The 18,335-nt window shown below is 36.6% G+C and overlaps 3 protein-coding genes across 3 annotated transcripts; all 3 read right to left on the reverse strand.

Moving 5' to 3' along the window:
• Positions 1-227: 227 nt before the first annotated feature.
• On the reverse strand, positions 228-5,336 carry LOC311289601 (uncharacterized protein). The gene is made up of 5 exons (XM_084407734.1): positions 5,227-5,336; positions 3,003-3,338; positions 1,777-1,936; positions 782-935; positions 228-327 (listed from the first exon to the last, which is right to left on the reverse strand). Exons 2-5 carry the CDS (start codon positions 3,207-3,209, stop codon positions 291-293), a joined length of 558 nt encoding a protein of 185 aa, XP_084263860.1. The 5' UTR covers positions 3,210-3,338; positions 5,227-5,336; the 3' UTR covers positions 228-290.
• A 2,162-nt stretch (positions 5,337-7,498) lies between these two features.
• On the reverse strand, positions 7,499-10,532 carry LOC311307030 (N-acetylmuramoyl-L-alanine amidase-like). The gene is made up of 5 exons (XM_084435733.1): positions 10,424-10,532; positions 9,033-9,842; positions 8,115-8,325; positions 7,699-7,993; positions 7,499-7,587 (listed from the first exon to the last, which is right to left on the reverse strand). The coding sequence occupies exons 1-5, from the start codon at positions 10,485-10,487 to the stop codon at positions 7,573-7,575; spliced, it is 1,395 nt and encodes a 464-aa protein (XP_084291859.1). The 5' UTR covers positions 10,488-10,532; the 3' UTR covers positions 7,499-7,572.
• A 2,672-nt stretch (positions 10,533-13,204) lies between these two features.
• On the reverse strand, positions 13,205-18,210 carry hspbp1 (HSPA (heat shock 70kDa) binding protein, cytoplasmic cochaperone 1). The gene is made up of 8 exons (XM_084430024.1): positions 17,995-18,210; positions 16,946-17,065; positions 16,596-16,794; positions 16,283-16,507; positions 15,241-15,396; positions 15,058-15,154; positions 14,825-14,936; positions 13,205-13,363 (listed from the first exon to the last, which is right to left on the reverse strand). The coding sequence occupies exons 2-8, from the start codon at positions 17,063-17,065 to the stop codon at positions 13,283-13,285; spliced, it is 990 nt and encodes a 329-aa protein (XP_084286150.1). The 5' UTR covers positions 17,995-18,210; the 3' UTR covers positions 13,205-13,282.
• Positions 18,211-18,335: the final 125 nt, after the last annotated feature.

Below are 18,335 nucleotides of genomic sequence, written 5' to 3' on the forward strand. Positions count from 1 at the left end.
GGACCACAGTGGGCCCCATTTATTAAGTAAACCTGATTACCGTGGTTTAAGTAAATGTGCTATACTACAAAATTAACTTTCAAATCACTCCAACTTTGTTACTGTTTTGTTAACCAGTACCTGCCCAAACCAAAAATGCATCAATTTGTGTTACTTTAACATTTTAATATCTAAGAAATTACAAAATATTTGAATTGCAGGAAAAAAAATGACTTCAATTCAGAATGTGTAAATCAACATTTCTTTTATTGAAGTTACTGTCTTCAAGATGAAACCTCAAATAAAAGTGATCAGTCCTGTGCCAGTACAGAATCCTCAGCTTCAAACCTAAAGAGTAAAGAAAGAAAAGACAAATAAATACTTTAAAAATCTTAGCAGAACTTCAAAAAAATCAGTTTTACATGAACATTAAAGAAATGCATGAGTATAATCTAAATTATAATCATGTTTCACGCTCATACCCCCAAAAATAATCTGAGCAAATACAATAGATATTCTAGATTTTGGTGCTTGAACCCCTAATAAGAAAATTGGAATATAATAAAGATCATTAATAACAATAAGAACACTACCAAAATTAATAGGTGCCAATGCACCCTCAATGATTGGCCCCTAACAAATACAATAAGGGTCTTCCTTTGCAGTTTGCCCCCTAAAAATCAGTGCTGTTGAATATTTGATTCTGATTGGTTAACTTAACAGATGTTAAAAATTACTACTAACTGAATGAAAAACAAACAATTTAGCTTTCCCTTTATTTGTTATAAATTATGTAACTTACACCTCTGACTGTGCTGCTCTCCGCACAAGGTTTGGCTGGGCTCTCAAGGCACGGTTGCCATCTCTATCCCTAGCATTTGTGAACCATTTACCGAGGGCTGTCTCCACCTCTTTCTTGCTGACAGTTCTCAAGAAAGTGTTCTGTTTCAGGCTACCTGTGAACCAAAATAATAAATTAATTTTAATGAAAGGGTGCTACTGCAGCAATACACCACTATATTGAGCGCAATACAGCTAATATATGAAAAGTTCAAGATAGATAAAACTCAGTTTTTATTTATTTTCATAAACATTTGGTGATTTTTTTTTTATATTGTTCATTCAAACATCAAACGGAAAAAAACTTTTTTTATAAAAATAAACCTGACGTCTAGGGCCCTATTTTAACGATCAGAAACGCAAGTATCATCGTCATGGACACAACAATGATTTCCCTCTTGTTTTAATACTTTATCTTGTAATAATGTATGATTTGCAAAAATGAAAACTGCTGCATCTGTGTAGATGAGAGAAGCAAAGTATATGCGTGTTGTGCACACACAACATTATGGCCAAGTATGCGCCCTTAAAATAGCACCAGGGAATGTTTGCGCTGGAACACGCCTCCTCTTTTCGCTGAACCGCCCCCGGGATCGAAAGTTCATTCCCTAATTTACCAACGTGTGTCTGTGGAGGGAAAAGCCCGCTGTGCGTTGGGTGCAAAATAGGAATGATATATGATATGATACATGCATCGGTGTACAAAGTCAATTGTGCTGGGTGCAAGATAGGGCCCTTAGAGTGTTTTTGTATATCTAATTTACATTCGCAGATGTAATCTAAAAAACCATACAAATCTTCAGGGTTCCCTTTAAGTAATCATTTTTATCACCAGAAAACAAAATGATCAAAATCAACATTGAGCTAGGACCTTCTGGTTGATTTGACACAAAATGACCCCAAACCGTTTGCGTTTTTACTAATCTATGTAAATGAAGGATGTTGAAATGTATATACCATGCAAAGTATCAAACAGACGTAGGCTCCTGAACGAGCGTTTTCCATGGCGCCCTGTGAGGTTCAATTGACGGGCAAGGTCATTCGTCATCAAAAATGCCATAGTTCTACGGACACACTCATCAAGGCTCCTCCCTCCAATGTCCCCAAGGACTGAGACCTGAAGTTGAGATGAAAAGAAATATAGAAGAAACAAAATTACAAATGTAGTGGTAACAGTTCATTAAGGGAAACAGAGTGGGTTAACTTAACCTAGTGTGTACACAGAACCACCCTCTGCATCTACAACTTTGGTTATGTGGGGAATATGGCAAAAATGTATCACAATTTTTTTTCAGGCAGGATCACGATCCACAATTATTATTTTTTTATGGTGTTTAAGACTATTTTGCAATTTACAGAGCAGTTCAGCTAAAAAATTTCCCCATTTATTTTCTCCTTTTCAGGAACAAGTGAAGAGTGAGCTTGTTATAATTGCACTAAAATGAAGGCCAGTCATTAATATGTTTACAGTCATTAATATATTCATATAGTTCTTTGCATATGTGTAATAGTTAATTCCCCGTTGTTATTTAGTCAGGCAGTAAGTCACTTGCATATTGTTAGGACCCGACGGTGCTAAGGACCCTGAAGTTGACGCGATTTAGTTGGTTTTACACTGCTCTAGGACCATTCTGAAAAAACTCAGGAGTGATTAGTCCGTGGGAGACCATCTAGACTAGTATAACCCCCAATTTCCACCAGATGCGGAACGGCTGCGGAACGGCTCCGCTGCGTGACAGCTCCGTGTTCCGTCGTCCGTCAATACCCACCAGGTCCGTATTTGTTGCGGAACGGCTGCGGTCATGACTGACAGCTGAAGTCACAAGGACCCACGAGATCTCGCAAATTCACGTATGATCGCGCGATATAAGTGCTGAATTGCTGCGGAGCTCTCCGGCATCCGGCAAAAATAGAAGCTCTGCGTATCTGCTCCGGAGGGCTGCGCATCGCCGGAGTCGGAACGCAGCTGTACCGCATTCAGTGGAAATACACTCATTGACTTTAATGGAAACCTATTGACTCCGCCGCCATGCCGGAGCCGTAACGCAGCCGGTGGAAATTGGGGGTAAAACTACAACTGATAGAATGTGCACTGCATCACAACACAACACTCTCTGTAGAGAGATCGTGGAGGCATTTAATTGTCAACGATTTAATTTATCGCACACACCTAGAACACTTACCAAATTTTTCTGGAAGTCAGACTCACAGAGCTTCAACTCCAGATCATCCACTTCAGTAAAACTCTTCAATGGAAAGGGGACTCCCTCAGGCAAGACAGGAACCACACAGTTTTGTTCTCTCTGCTGCAGAAGACACTGTATCATGCTACCCTGTACCTTTTGGCAATCTTTAATTTCTTCCAGTATTGTCAGTACACGAACGAACATTCCATCCCTCACTGCTGTTCCACTGGGCTGAAGTGGTCTGAACTGGACTGAACTGGGCTGAAGTGGTCTGCAGGGAGTACTAGTAGAACTTGTCTGTGCTGGGGTGCTGCGACCTGGCGTTTGTGCTTCCTGTAAAAGAGAAAGAAAATAAGATAAGAGAGAAAATGATTATAATTATGCATCCATCTACTACAGCATCGCATGCATTGTAGTCTCCCTGAGGAAAAAAATCACTGCTTTAGGAAGAATTGTCAAAACTCCTTAAATCATCTAAATCTACAACATGCATATAGACCCTAAGCTAGACCCTAAGCTATTAACGTTTTGAAGTTTACACGGAGATTATAACTGTATTGTTTTTAAAAACTTGCACTTTGTAACATATTAATCATTATCATGTAAATAAACGGCCAGAACGAATTAAAAGTGTATCGGGGGGGGGGGGGTTTCCAGTTGAAAAGTTCTGTGATGCAAAGCTGAATTTTCAGGATCATTACTCCAGTCTATCACATGATCCTTTAGAAATCATTCTAATATGATGATTCATTATCAAAGTTGGAAACAGTTCTGCTGCTTAATATTTTTTCATAACCTGTGATACTTTTTTAGGATACTTTGATAAATAAAAAGTAAAAAAATAAAATACAAAAATGTTTTAAAAATAGAAATCTTTTGTAACAACAATATACACTACTGGTCAGTAATTTGGGGTCAGTCATTTTTTTCTTTCTTTTTTGAAATAAATTAATACTTTTATTCAGCAAGGATGTGTTAAATTGATAAAAAGTGATAGTAAAGAAGATTTATATTATTAGAAAATATTTATTTTTTATTTTGAATAAATGCAGTTCTTTTTAACCTTTTATTCATCAAATATATTAGGCAGCAGAACTGTGTCCAACACTCATAATAAATCAGAATATTAGAATGATTTCTGAAGGATCATGTGATAGACTGGAGTAATGATGCTGAAAATTCAGCTTTGCATCACTGGAATAAATTATTTTTTAAAGTATATTCAAATAGAAAACTATTATTTTAAGTTGTAATAATATTTCACAATATTACTGTTTTTTTTCTGTATTTTTGATCAAATAAACACAGCCTTGATAAGCATTAGAGACTTCTTTCAAAAATATAAAAAATCGTAATGTTTCCAAATTTTGACCTGTACTGTACATCAGCGTAATGTTTCTTCATGCAAGACCATTGTTAATAATGTACAAAAATGAAAAGATTAAAATAAATTACTTATCTCTTTTTACCTGATTAACCTAAAGGCACAGCACAACTATGACATTAGTTTAGGATACTTTTTAAACGATCAATACCGACATGCCTACTGATTAATTGAGATAACATAATTAAGATAACTTACATCTAGCACTAGCAGTATCAATCCATTCTGTATGTGGAGACATCGCATTAGGAACTGCTTGACCGGATCACTAATCAGCGAGTCAATTGATTGACTTCAAATGAGTCATTCTGACAGTTTTGTGATTTTATTCAACAGGTTCACTAAAAAGAACCGATTCAAAAAACGAATCGTTCATGAATGAGCACAAATTATTAATGTTTCTTTAACTACAACGAACAATTTCGATCTGTCCCTCAAATAAAACTTTCCTGAATACTTAAACTGAGTGTACGGGTAGTATGCATCATTTTATGGGACTTTAAGCCGGGTTTTCACCGGCTGCGAAGCACAGGCCTAGAAGCGCAATGACGCATTCTTGCACGATATACTGCCTCGGTCATTATTATGAGACCGAACGATTATGAAAAATACGGTAAAGCGTGTAAAAGGGTGAAAAGTCGGCGCGAACACATATTGTATAAAATTTGCTGGTTAACCAACTTCATTTTAGTTAGCTTATGTAACTTGTTTGAGCTCGGCTCGCTAACCTTCGTTAATGTTCGTTAAATGTTAGCTCTATTGATTCCGAAATATCTAGTTTTATAAAATCTTAAGTAAAACAAAGTTAATACAAAATAAAACGTATACATATCTTACCTTGGTAGTGTTAAACAGGAGATTTGACGGTGATGTCTAGAAGAAACTTGTCCAGGAGAGAAGGAGACCGTTGGTTTTTTTTTTTTTTTGGTTTTTTTTTTAGTTTGAATGTAAAGGCGGGAGGAGGCAATCATTATAGCTTGTGGGGGAGGGGACAGTATGATGCAAGTGCTTTACTCTTTTAGAAAATATAGTTTTAAGCACTTTTTTGCACATAATACAAAATAAGTGTTTTATAAGGCCATGAAATTTACACACACACACAAAAAATAAAAATAAAAAATAAATTTATTTGACAAACATGATGTGCATTTTGTATTATATCAAATTAAAAAAACTTAGTCAAATATTTTTAAATGTTTTTCATTTTCAATACACAATTATGGCAGGTACTTTTAAAATAAATACAAACCAAAATTAGTAATACAAATTTAGTCTAATATAGCCCAATTGGGGCCCAAACAAGACCCACAAATAAACAATAATGGGCAGCCTAGCTGGAGCCCACTACCTAAACCAAACTGGGGCCCATAGTAACCCCATCAAAGTGCCCACTCTGAGCCCATGCCCACATGACACCCATATAACCCAGAGAAAACCCATGTGGGGCCCACATGGACATGTTGGCTGGGTGGAAGCCTCCTCACTCCTCGATCCTCGACTCCTCGCGGTGCAATTAGAGAATTGAGATGTCCTTCAAGATGGCTGTGCTCGATTGGTTTCCGGGTCATAGGATGGAGGACGGAGGAGAGAGGAGACGAGGAGGGATATTGAGAAGCACCCTAGATGTCTCGTGCGCACTGCTGGCCAATGGAGGTCGACGTCCGCACGTGGCGGCCATCTTGCGACAGTGTACTCGCTCACTACTTCAATGGTGCATGTACTTTTAAATAACCATAACTTGCTCATTTTTCTACCGATTTTCAAACGGTTTGGTTTGTTATAAACGTCAGAGATGTAGTTATGACACTGCATACATACACTGCATACATATGAAAAATTATAACATACATTTTCAAGCATTCGGAATTATAGCCACGTTAATAACGTTTGTAAGAAACCAAACCGTTTGTAAATCCGTCAAGATTTCAGCGAGATAAGAGGATTTGTGTGCGTGCTGATCATTCACCTTAATGCACAGAGCACTGTCACAAGATGGCCGAACGATGATGCCGGAAGTGACTGCGCCATAAGACATCTAGCGTTTATATATGATATCTATGTGGTGAAGTATCCGGTCACTCTGAAGTGATGGGTCCGGGCTGAGGACCCAATTAGTATACCATTAGTATGCCTGATCTAAATCTGTTCTCACGATAACTTGTCTTGTAGCATCACTTCAGAGTGACTGGATACTTCACCACACCGGCATTCGAACCCCTTACCCGTATGTACTTTTAATGGCAGATTATAAACTTACGAGAATACTTTATTACTTGAAAGAAGTAAATATACATTAATGAGCACATATATTTTTGAAAGAACTAAGTGTTTTTTGCTAAGAATCAACTGAAAAAATTACACAGTGTAGCTTTAAATAAAACTTTTGTGCACATTCATGTGAGTTTGATTCTGGTCCCTGCTTTAAATCAACATCACTTTAACGATGCGATTACAGCTAACGTTACATGCTAAGAGTTTTCTTTCTGTGGCCACAAAAACTATCCTTTCTGAGAGTTGATAGACGATGCTGAGTGTTCGATGGATAGATACAATAATTGATTGTAATATTAATTCAGCTACATCAAGTTAGCTGATCTAAATATTTATAATTATTCATTTTTTTCCTTTTGAGCTTATTTGCCACACTGACTGAATAATGCAGAATTAAATAAAGCGGGAGATCGCTTTTATTTTGAAATGAGTTTTTTATATGCTAGGACCAAAATGCAGTAGCTTATACATGTGCGTACAGTAAAACCGTTCGGTGGCTAGAATGGCCGTTTTGTTCAAAGGCTGGAAAAATGACTATGACTAGTTTAAATCTTCCAAATTCTACATGAATTTCAAGGACAATGATCAGACCTTTAGTTGGGCTTATTGAATAATGCCACGATGTTTTACATGCACAAATGGTCAAAATCATCATCAGTATGTGAATAAACTGTTTCCATCACCTTAATGCACATTTTTACTGAGAGTTATGTTAATTATGAGAGTATATTCACATATCAGCCATTTCAATACAGGATGTCTTATGTAGATTTTGTAATGTAATGTGTAATAAAAAACAACTGATATACTTTTTTTAAAGACATTATGCATTTATTATGAGGGATACATGTAATACATCATGTACTGTGTTCCAGAGACACAATTAGATGTCCATTGTTGATGCCACAGTCATCAAGGCAAATAGCTCTGTAGGACAAAACAGAGATACAACTGAACTGTTAGGAAAGCAATACATTCTGAGCAGTCACAACCCCATAAGATCAATAAATCCCATTAATATTTTGTTTAACTTTTTACCTGGTAACGCTCCCATGTCTGGATTTCACGGTAGAGAGTGTTTCCTGGGCATTCTGTGGAATCGGCTTGCCTGTGTCCATACAAGGAGTAAGATGAAGACAGTCGACCTCCGTTCACAGCACAGCTTGTGAAGTCGTACCGCACCATGTTAATCGCAGTCCTGGAGGGGAGGGTGGAGGTATAATCTCCAATGAAGCAGACGCCAAAGCCTCTGGAGTTGTACCCGTAAGTGTGGGCACCCACCCAATTCCAACCGCGGCCTTCGTACAAGTTTCCATCAGAGCCTGCAACAAAACTTCAGGGGGAAGAACAAGAAATTCAATTGCAAACAATCAGTACAGAAAAGAAGTTCAAAGGGCTTTATGGTACAGAATGATATCTTAAATTATTTTACTACCCATTGGGACTTTCCTAACCTGTATCCAATGTCAGACCATCCATTGCTTTGCTGGTGGTAGCGCTGCATGGACCGCATCTCACTGGCACATTGGTCAAAGGTGGTGCAAGGACTGGAGGGTCGATATGTGTGGTGGATGAAAAGGTACGGTACAGGGAGAGACAGATAGGAGGGAGAACCGATGTAAGATGCAGCCCCCCATTGAGACCTCGTAATGATTTTGGGACAAACTTGGCAGGGAAAAAAAAAGCAATATGAGAACACAAAATTGCTATTGACAGATTGCTAATTTGTCACAAATAAAGTGGTTTAAGTGGTAGTGCATTAATGGTATTATTAAAAATATTCCTAATTTAACAATAAAAGAATATAAAATGTAATAGTTAAAACAGTAAAATACATAAGTCAGCTTTAATTGTACAATTAAAAACAAAAGTAGTATATATGATAGTATACTATATATATTTAGTAGGAAAATAGATTTCAAATATTTGTATATTAAATAAAACAGTCCATGTTAACATCAGTAATAAATTGATTTACTAACTCAAATTATATTCAGAATGATCTAAAGTTACAGCAAAAAAAGATTGTAAAATGACCGTTCAAATTGTTAAATACATAAAGTCAGCTTAAAATTTATGAAAAAAAATGTTATTTAAAAGCTTTATTTGTATGAAGCTTTTTTGTTAAAATTGTTATATTTACTTAGACATTTATTTTTATAAATGTATATTTAAAACATTTTAACAGAAAAAGATTTTAAATGCTAAAATAGAGTAATAGACAAAACATTTTGTAAAAATAGACAAAATAGTTTTTTAAAAAAAGAAAAAATATTCTTAAAAATATATATTTAAAATATACATTTTTACAACTAATCAGTATACAATGGTTAACATCAGTAATAAATAAATAAATGAATAGGTTTAATTACCCGCATACACATGGACAAATTGCTCAAACCCCTCGTTCACGACATCATCCAGCCTCTTCCTGTCAGACTCATTTAAGTTACGGTGAACTGTTAGAGCCTGAACCACTTGGCTTTTCAGCAAAGAGAAGCTGACGACCTTTTTAAAGTTCATCCTTCGATTTTGACTAATCAGACGAGGCGCTGCGTCCAACCCTGCGGCATCAAGCTGGTGGCTGTAGTAACTCTTCAGCAAGTCACTCAGTGAAAGCTCACGAAGGTTAGATGTGGCAACTTCCGACCCGAGAATGAACCCGTCCATTCCTCCGGTTATTAGGGCGTCTGTTGCCAAAGAGGGCAAACCAGAGAGAGTGTACACCTTTGGGGATTTAATGCTATCCCAAAAACCTTGAGTGCCCAGAGGAGCGCTGGACTTCTCATTGTGGGCATGATGGACCAAAGAGGCAACCAGGTTCTCGGTCAAGGTTAAAGGGTACAGGCCTTGGATGGTCGACTGCAGCCCAGCCTCAAGTCCGAGGAGCATTGGGGCCAACGCCACATTTGAACCATCTAAAGTCAGAACTACACCTTCCTCCTCACCCAACTGTGTTATGCTATATTTAATGACATTGCTTAAGAATGAAATGACGGATGGTTCAGTTGCAAGGTCGCGTGCATCACTGAGGTCGCCGAGGTGACGCTTGATGAGGTCAGTTTCAAAGCCAGCAGCCTTACGTAAACCTTTGACCACATCGAGTATCTGAAGTCCTGGATTCTCTGCTTCAATTCTCTCCACAGCACTGATGAAGTCATCCATGCGCCTTGTGGTGGTCACTAATGAAACAAATAAAGAAAACATGGACATTTTAAATAGAAATAATGCAACCACAGCTATTAAAGGAGTCAAATAACAAGGAATCAACATGAACAAACAATTGAGAATTGTATTTTTAATAACATTAACAAAGATGAATAAATTCTGTAAAAAATATATTGTTCATTAACAAATATTAACAAAACCATATTTGACTTTAATGAAAGCAAAATGTTGTAGGTTCTTACGTTTTGTCACTGATGTGAAATCTGTGATGATGTAAGGCAATATTTTAAGTAAATAACTCATATTCATTTCGGTCTGTTTCTCAAACAAAGTTACCGTACAGCTTTAGGAGACTTAGAAAATAACTTTTTCTGTATTTTTATGGTGCTATTTTTGAAAAACTCTTTGATGTTTTGGTTTGGTTCATGACGAAAGAACGTCTTCTGTTTGGAAAGACAAGAAGGGTAATAAAAGTACTTTTTTTGCATGAACAAACCCTTTAAAAAACTTTTCTAATATTTGTCTGTACACCAAATGAAGAGTATATGACCAGTAATTATTCAGCAAAGTGACTAGAAGATAGAATATGACTTACCTTCAGTGAAGCCACTGGCAAACACCACAAGCAAAGAAACGAGCAACGGCAAGTGCCAAGCCATGAGGACAGAAGTTACGAGCACTGAAGATTCTCTGTTCACACAGAATGGATGTGTGTCTACCTGCACCTCATACGCATTATAAATACATTCTAACGCTTATGTAAGCACGTACTGATTAACTGCGTTCCATAAATGTCAATTTAGGTTTGAGAAAGTGACAGCTGCTTTTAGTGTGCCCAAAATAAACTGGCCAAAACCCATGATAAAGAAAGAAATACGTCAAGAATCTTGACAAGACGTCACAAAAAAAGGTGTATTATTCACTCTTAAAAATGAAGATTCCAAAAGGGTGTTTCACAGTGATTCCATAAAGAACCATCTTGGGTTCCAGAAAGAACCTTTCAATGAACCGTTCTTAAATGAGCCGCTTTTTCCTCAGTGTGAAGAACATTTTAATACTTTTTCCACTATTAAGAACTTTTTGTGGAATGGAAAGGTTCAATGGATGCACTTAAAATATGATTTTTGCCTCTTATTCCAGGGTTTCTGCAGGTTTTAAAAATGGAAAATTCAAGAGTTTATAAAGACCTTCTTTCTTTCTTCAATGTCTATGTGTTGTATTATCAACACTTCAGAGTTTGACAAAACAACTTTTTTATTCATTTTACAAAAACAGTAGCTTGAACTCTGTTCCCTAACACTAGAGCATGGAAATAACTTTTACTGAACCTTCTGATCACACTGCAAAGTGTTGTTCTCCATCAGTATTTTTGTCTTTTTTTCCAGTGCACGTCTAAAGATTATAGCATAACATAAAAATTAAGTCTTGTGTTCTGTGAAATTGATCAAAATAAAGCGAGTTTGTGATTAAAACAAGAACAAATATCTGCCAATGGGCTAATAAAAATCAACTTAATTCAAAGGGAAGTTTTCATAAGTCACTGACAGATATTTATTCTTGGTTTAAGCGTAAACACATTTCATTCTGTTCATTTTTTCAAGACTTAATTTTACATTTGCATCTCAAGTAAATTAATCTTGATTTAAGAATGCTTAGATGTTTGAACTGTGGAAAACAGGACAAAAATACTGAGGAAGATATACATTTTTTACAATACACGTAACATTTAATGAATGACATGATTTTAAGACTTTCTGCTCTGATTTAAGACTTCTTTAAGGCGTTATTTTATGTGCTTTTTTGGTCAAGGAAAAGACATTTTAGTGTTTCATGTTCAGTTATGTTGGACATTAGAGGAGTTTCTGTAATGTTTCTGAATTATGTGATTACCATTGTGCTGAAGAGTAGCACTTGTGCTCAGGCTGTGAGTGATAACTATAGTAAAGTCAGTACTGACACCAGAATTTTCTTATTTGTTCATTATTGTAGATAATGATGAATGAAACTGCATGTTTATTTAGTTCATTTACACATACTAGACTCAATTAATTCGGCTTAAACCAACTAAAATGTGTTGACCCAACTACGTTTATTTAGTTTGAAATAAATAAAATTGTGTGAAAAATCTTTCTTCAACTGAGTTATGAAAGGGTAATATTAATTTCTTCACTGAATCCTCGATGCCAGTAAAGAACCTTTATTTTTAAGTCTGTGGTATGAGATAATCTGATTTAGTTTTACATACATTCAGACACATTATTCAAAGTCTTATGAATAATGAATCAATGCTAAAACCCCCATTTTAACCTTTCCTTATGTAGAAAAGTGTTTTCTTATTGCTAATAATCTTTCAGATCATTCTAGCTAAAAAACAAACATACATTAGTTCTTGTTGGGAATGACTGGAAACTGTGGATAGATAAAGCTTCCATTTTGGTCTTACTCGATATCAAATCTTCATTTGAGACAGTTTATCACAAGGTCCTTATTCACCAAACAGGAAACTGGTTAGGTTTTCCAAGGACATTTTTTAAAGTTTAAATCAGGTGTGTCCAAACTCGGTCCTGCAGAGTTAGGCTCCAACTTTAGCCTCAATACTCCTGTCTGGAAGTTTCTAGTACGCCTATAGTAAGACAGTAATTATCTGGTCCAGGTTAATTGGGGTTGGAGCTGAACTCCTACAGGACAGTGGCCCTCCAGGAGCAGGTTTAAATCATATTAGATAAATAGACGTTTTGATCGCTTTTGAAATCAATCATCAAAAAGTGTCCTGTTTCTTGTCATACAACAGGACTTTAAAGACCACGACCCTTTTCATTGTAAGTTATCATGGGATCAAAATCTATATTTCCATGAATATCTTAATCAGCTGTGCGTTAAACATATCGCAATGGATTCCTCCAAAATTACAAAATGTCTAAATTGTGGCCGTTTCACTTCAAAAATGTATCTATAATTTTACTTCTAAAGTACAGAATCGTGGTTATTAGATAATACAATGGGTGTAAAAAAGGCTCATGTTTGTACATGTGTTTTTACACTCACTACAAAGTATTTTTAGGTCAGAATTGAACTTAAACAGCAGTTTGAATCAGAACACTCTTTATTTTAAATCATTTTTATATGTAGTTCTACATTATGGGTTTGTATTTGTGTAAAGAGGAAGAATAAACATTTAGAAAGTTGAGCCTAAACAGCACATAATTTATAACAACAAACTGACATTTTATACAAAAATGTACATATATTATAACACAAGTTTATGTGTTTGTGTACAGTTCATGGTATGTGAGTTTGCACATGCACACATAGCTGGTCAAACTGAACTCTATTCAGAGTTAAAGTCCCTTTCAAGTTTATCTCTTGATCAATTCTATTTCTAGTTTTTATTTCTCTCTTAAACAGAGAGGGAATACAAACACAGCCTGCGTCACCAGAAATCACCAGAAAGACCTCAGCGATCCATTCCACTGTCCTCCAGGGGTTGCCCTTGGAAACAAGCCGCTCGTAAACGTTCACAAAATTCCAGCTCCTCCTGCAGGAACAGAAAATTCAGAGCTGTCAGACATTCGAGTCATTATGAAGCATTGTTTGCAACCCATTTTACTTTTAAAATGTACTTGCTTTACCTTTGTCATATTTTTTTAAGTACCGTATTTTCCGCACTATAAGGCGCACTTAAAAGCCTTTATTTTTTTCAAAAAACGACAGTGCGCCTTATAATCCGGAGCGCCTTATATATGGATCTGGCGCCTTATGTTAACGTCTGTTAAACAACCGCTGACTTAAACCTTGTTTATACTTTCGCCTGACATCGGAGCGCGAGCCTCCGCTGACTGCGCGCGCAACTCCCCAAACAGACGAGGCATTTATACTTGACGCAACTGTTTTGTTTTAGACTGAACACCAGACCATACAACTGATTTAGACGCGCAAACTGGGTGCCGGTGTGATGAGATGTACTACTAATATCCGTCTGCTCGGGCAGATTCGGCTCAAAGTCATGCATCTTCGGATTCAGAGGCGCGCGCGCTGTTAAGCCGAATCTGCCTGAGCAGACGGATATTATTTTTTTTATTAACTTCGCGCTCATGCGGACGCGTCGAGTATAAACAAGGTATCTTGGTTTACATTTGGACTTTGGATGTGATCTTAGGCTTGAAAAGGTTGGTGACCACTGCATAACGCAAACCCAGTCAAACGTTTGACTGCAGTATCTTCTATTCTATATGCGCCTTATAATCCGGTGCGCCCTATATATGAAAACAGTTCTAAAATAGGCCATTCATTGAAGGTGCGCCTTATAATCCGGTGCGCCTTATAGTGCGGAAAATACGGTAGTATATAAATTAATAATTTTGCGCTTTTTCTAACTTTTATTCATTTATTTTATAATTATGTTAGCTTCGTCATTTTAGTACTTTAGCCTCTGCCAAGTCAACATTTCTACATTAAGTTTTCTATCTAATATTTATATTTTATTTAAATTATTTTCAAATACCAAACACGGACTGGCTCATGATATTTGGCAAATGTAATGCTATTTGCTATTATTGTGGTAGAATTGTATTATGTTAATGTTAATCTGCATTTAATTATTGTGTACGATTTTAAAAAGGCTTCATTACCTACAAGGACAGCCTAAAACAATGCCTACAAACTATTAGATTATTGCTAAGCATTATTTTCTCTATTATTTTACCTACCCATGTTGCTCATACCTATAAACGAGTGGCCTATGTGATGTCAGCTAAGAAAGAAAGTCATTTCAGAGGCAAGACAAGTTATTTAACACCGGTGAAGGATTACGAAACCACAGTTTTTTTCTTTGGAAGAACATGCATCAACAAATCACACATAATAAGTAAAATAGGGTCAATTTTTATTACATGTGGACTTAAAATATTTGACATGAAAGTGAATGTGAGACTGAAGGACAAAGTACAGGAGAGATAAACAAAAAAACAACAGTTAAGAGATGAGTGAATGAGTTTACCTGGCTCTCCTCTTGTCCCCTTAGGTCCTGCACTCGCTGGTTGAGCAGTTCCTCCAAGCCCAGCGACGGATCTCTGCAATCACTCACACCACGGGGAGAGTCCTCAACCAGACTACACACATACACGTCGCAAAAAAAACACAGTCAGAAACCAAGCGTCAAACTCCAAAAGCTGATGTACTTCAATCAGCATTCTGAAGTTTCATTATCATCATGCAATCAATGTTACTAACCAGCAGAGGGCACCAAGTACATGTTCATGTACAGAGGAATGAGGGGACCGAAGAACTGACACCAGCTGCTGAACCATCCCCATAGACAACACTGTATCTGACAAATTAAGAATGTACACATAAAACACTCGTACAAACTGGACTCTAGATGCTCGAAGAGTCCGCATTCAGATTCAGCGCTACCTTTGTGTTCTGGGTGACTGGACAGAAGGTTGAGGAGAAGGAACGCAGATTTAGTCCTCAGTTTCTCACTGTCTGACTGCATCCCCCTCATCAGCACTGAAAAACCATCATGTGACAGGAAGTCCCGCAGACCTACATCCTGTTCCCGGACTAAACCTGGGAAAGACAAGATTTGAAGATGCTTAATTCCAGAGGCAGTATAAGGAGGAGACTTGCCACTAAATGAATGGAGGCCTTTCACTTAAAAAGATCCAATGTTGGGTCACCAACCAAAAATAACCAAAATCATATAGACTAAATATAATAAAATAAACAGGCTGATTAGGGCTGTACGATTTGGGGCAATTTCAGTGTTTATTTGTAGGGATGCACAATGTGGCTAAAATTCTGTGACTAAATCAATAAATATTATACTACTAAATAAAAATATTAAACAAAATAAGAAACATTACTATTGCAAAACTTAACTGTATAGTACAAAAATCTGTATTTAAGAAAAATACTATAATAATAATAATTTTCTTTTGCAATGGTAAAATCACAATAATTTGTAATATCTTCATTTTCATATCAAGCATTTATTTTTGAAGGTTTTTGTTGACAACAGCCGGTTGGGAAGATGACTTGCACTTTTTCCCACCCAAATTCATCGACTCAAACTCAGAGCAGATGCAGAGATAGAGATTCTGTAGAGCTCTACTCATTTACTATCAATTGTGTGAATCATTTCATATTTGATTATTAATTTATACCAGGAAAAAACATACAGACCGCCTTGAGAGTGGCTGTGTAGTAGATAGATGCTATGCTATCAGAGATAGAGTTTGTGCAGAGCTATTTCATATTTCCATGCAAATTCTCACGAAAGTGTGATTTATATGCATGTGTGGTTTCAGTTGTTCCAACATTTCTCTCTAGATTTAGAATAAAGTCGAAAGTTATTGGTGAATCATTTCACACACACATTTGTGCGTATGCACTCAATATAAAATCTTGGACTTTATCAATCCAGACATTTCCTTTTACGTGCAACTATACTCACAGGACACCGCGTAGAGTGCTTTAACTCTAACTGTGCTGTTTGCGTCGTGATCTGTGAGTTGCAGGAGTGTCAGTAGCGCCCCCTGGTTGAGCAGGTAGAACTGCACCTCGGGCATATTCTGGGCACAGCTGGCGATGAGCTGAGCCGCTCTCCAGCGAATGCCCGCCTCGGAGTGACAGAGACACCGGGACATACACAAGTCCAGACCGCCCAGCTTCATCAGATCTGCAAAACACACAGAGAAGTGATGCATGTGTTAGATGCTGCAAGAAGACGACAAGAAAGTCTGAAGAGCAAACACACACACACACACCTCTCGCATTGTCAAGGTTCTCACAGAGCTCAGAAAGCATTTCCAGGGCTTCCTCTCGCTCATCCTCCTCTTCCTCCTCCTCCTCTCCCTCCCTGCGTTCATCTCTATTCAGCACGTCCAAACACTGCTTCATCTGCTCGACCTCATCCATCTGTCCTTTACACACTTCTGCAAGAGCTCCTCTCAGAAACTCCAACCTCTAGAAAGAGAGAGAATGTGGTTTACTTATAGATGACTGCATATTAAACTGGGATATGAGTATTTTAATAAACAACAAAAAATAAACATCAACATTACAGACCAGGCATATAAATAACTGTCAGGACATATTTCAGAGACTGCGTGCTCACCTCTTGCGTCATGGGTTCTGGTGCAGCCGGACCGTCCGAAGCAGAACCGGCCTCCACTGCCATCTGAAGCACACCTTGCAAATTACGGGGGTGTTGCCTGTTACCCCTGCCTTCTGCCATCTAAGGAGATAAAGACACATCGTATGATATTCGGGATTCAAAGCTTTTCTGACAATCCGTAAATGCTTTTTAAACAGGCTTAATAAATAAATTCAATATTTGGACAACTTTACTAAAATTTGTCAAAAACTTTGTAAAGACAAATGAGATGCACAAAATCACATTCCTGCTATTTTCAGTATAAATAATACTAAATATTTTTGGTTGATTTTTATGGTAACTTCTAGTCATGTTGAGAATAGTGATTATTTATTTTATTTTATTTTTTTACATTTATATATTTTATTTCACTTACACAGTAATATACAGATAATATACTTTTGATATTTTTTCTTTCACTTAGAAAATGTGTTCAGATAATATATTTTTGGTGACATTCTTATATTTCGCTAACAGATGTAGGCTATTATCACAGACAGATGACACATTTATTACTTACATCTATATTATTTTGACATTTATTTATTATATTTCACTTACAAATATATTATCACATCACGGATAATATTTTATGACATTTTAATATTGTGCCATTTATTTCTGATATTTCCTTACAGATGTATTATCACAGATAGTACATTTTTGTGACATATTTATTTATTTTATTTCACTTAGACATATATATTTTGTGACATTTATTTCTTATGTTACACTTACAGATGTATTAATCAAAGATAATACATTTTTGTAACATTTATATATTTATTTTGTTTCACTTACAGATATATTATCACTTGTAATATTTTATGACATCCATTTTATATTTCCCTTACAGTTACAGATATGTTAAAGCAGATACAATATTTTTGACAAAGCCTAATTAACAGATATACTGTCAGACTCAAAGATAAGGAACAGCCAAATACAACGAAACCGAAACACGTTCTAATGTTCAAAATGTAAACACGGGTAAAACAACTCGGGCCTACCTTTGGAAATGCTGTGTGTCAACGTTTAGAAGTAGACGTTGCAAGGATGTGTGTCAAGAGGTTTCGCAGCAGTATTAATAATAATGTGCGTGATCTCCGCGCAGAAATTATAAAGACACCATCGCTGATCCAGAAGCTTCCAGATGCTGCCGCACATTAACGGCGCGTGCAGCAGAAACCGTCGACGCGCGATGACGTCAAGACCCTTACCGTAATGATTTTGATCATCATTGTAGTTTACGCTATCTCAATCACCAAAGGGATTTAATAAATAATAGTATCATTGTAATACAATAAATGAGTAAGTAGTCATTAATGAAATGAAAGAAATTTGATTTACA

Source organism: Rutilus rutilus, assembly GCF_951802725.1.
Source record: "Rutilus rutilus genome assembly, chromosome: 1".
Lineage (NCBI taxonomy): Eukaryota > Metazoa > Chordata > Actinopteri > Cypriniformes > Leuciscidae > Rutilus > Rutilus rutilus.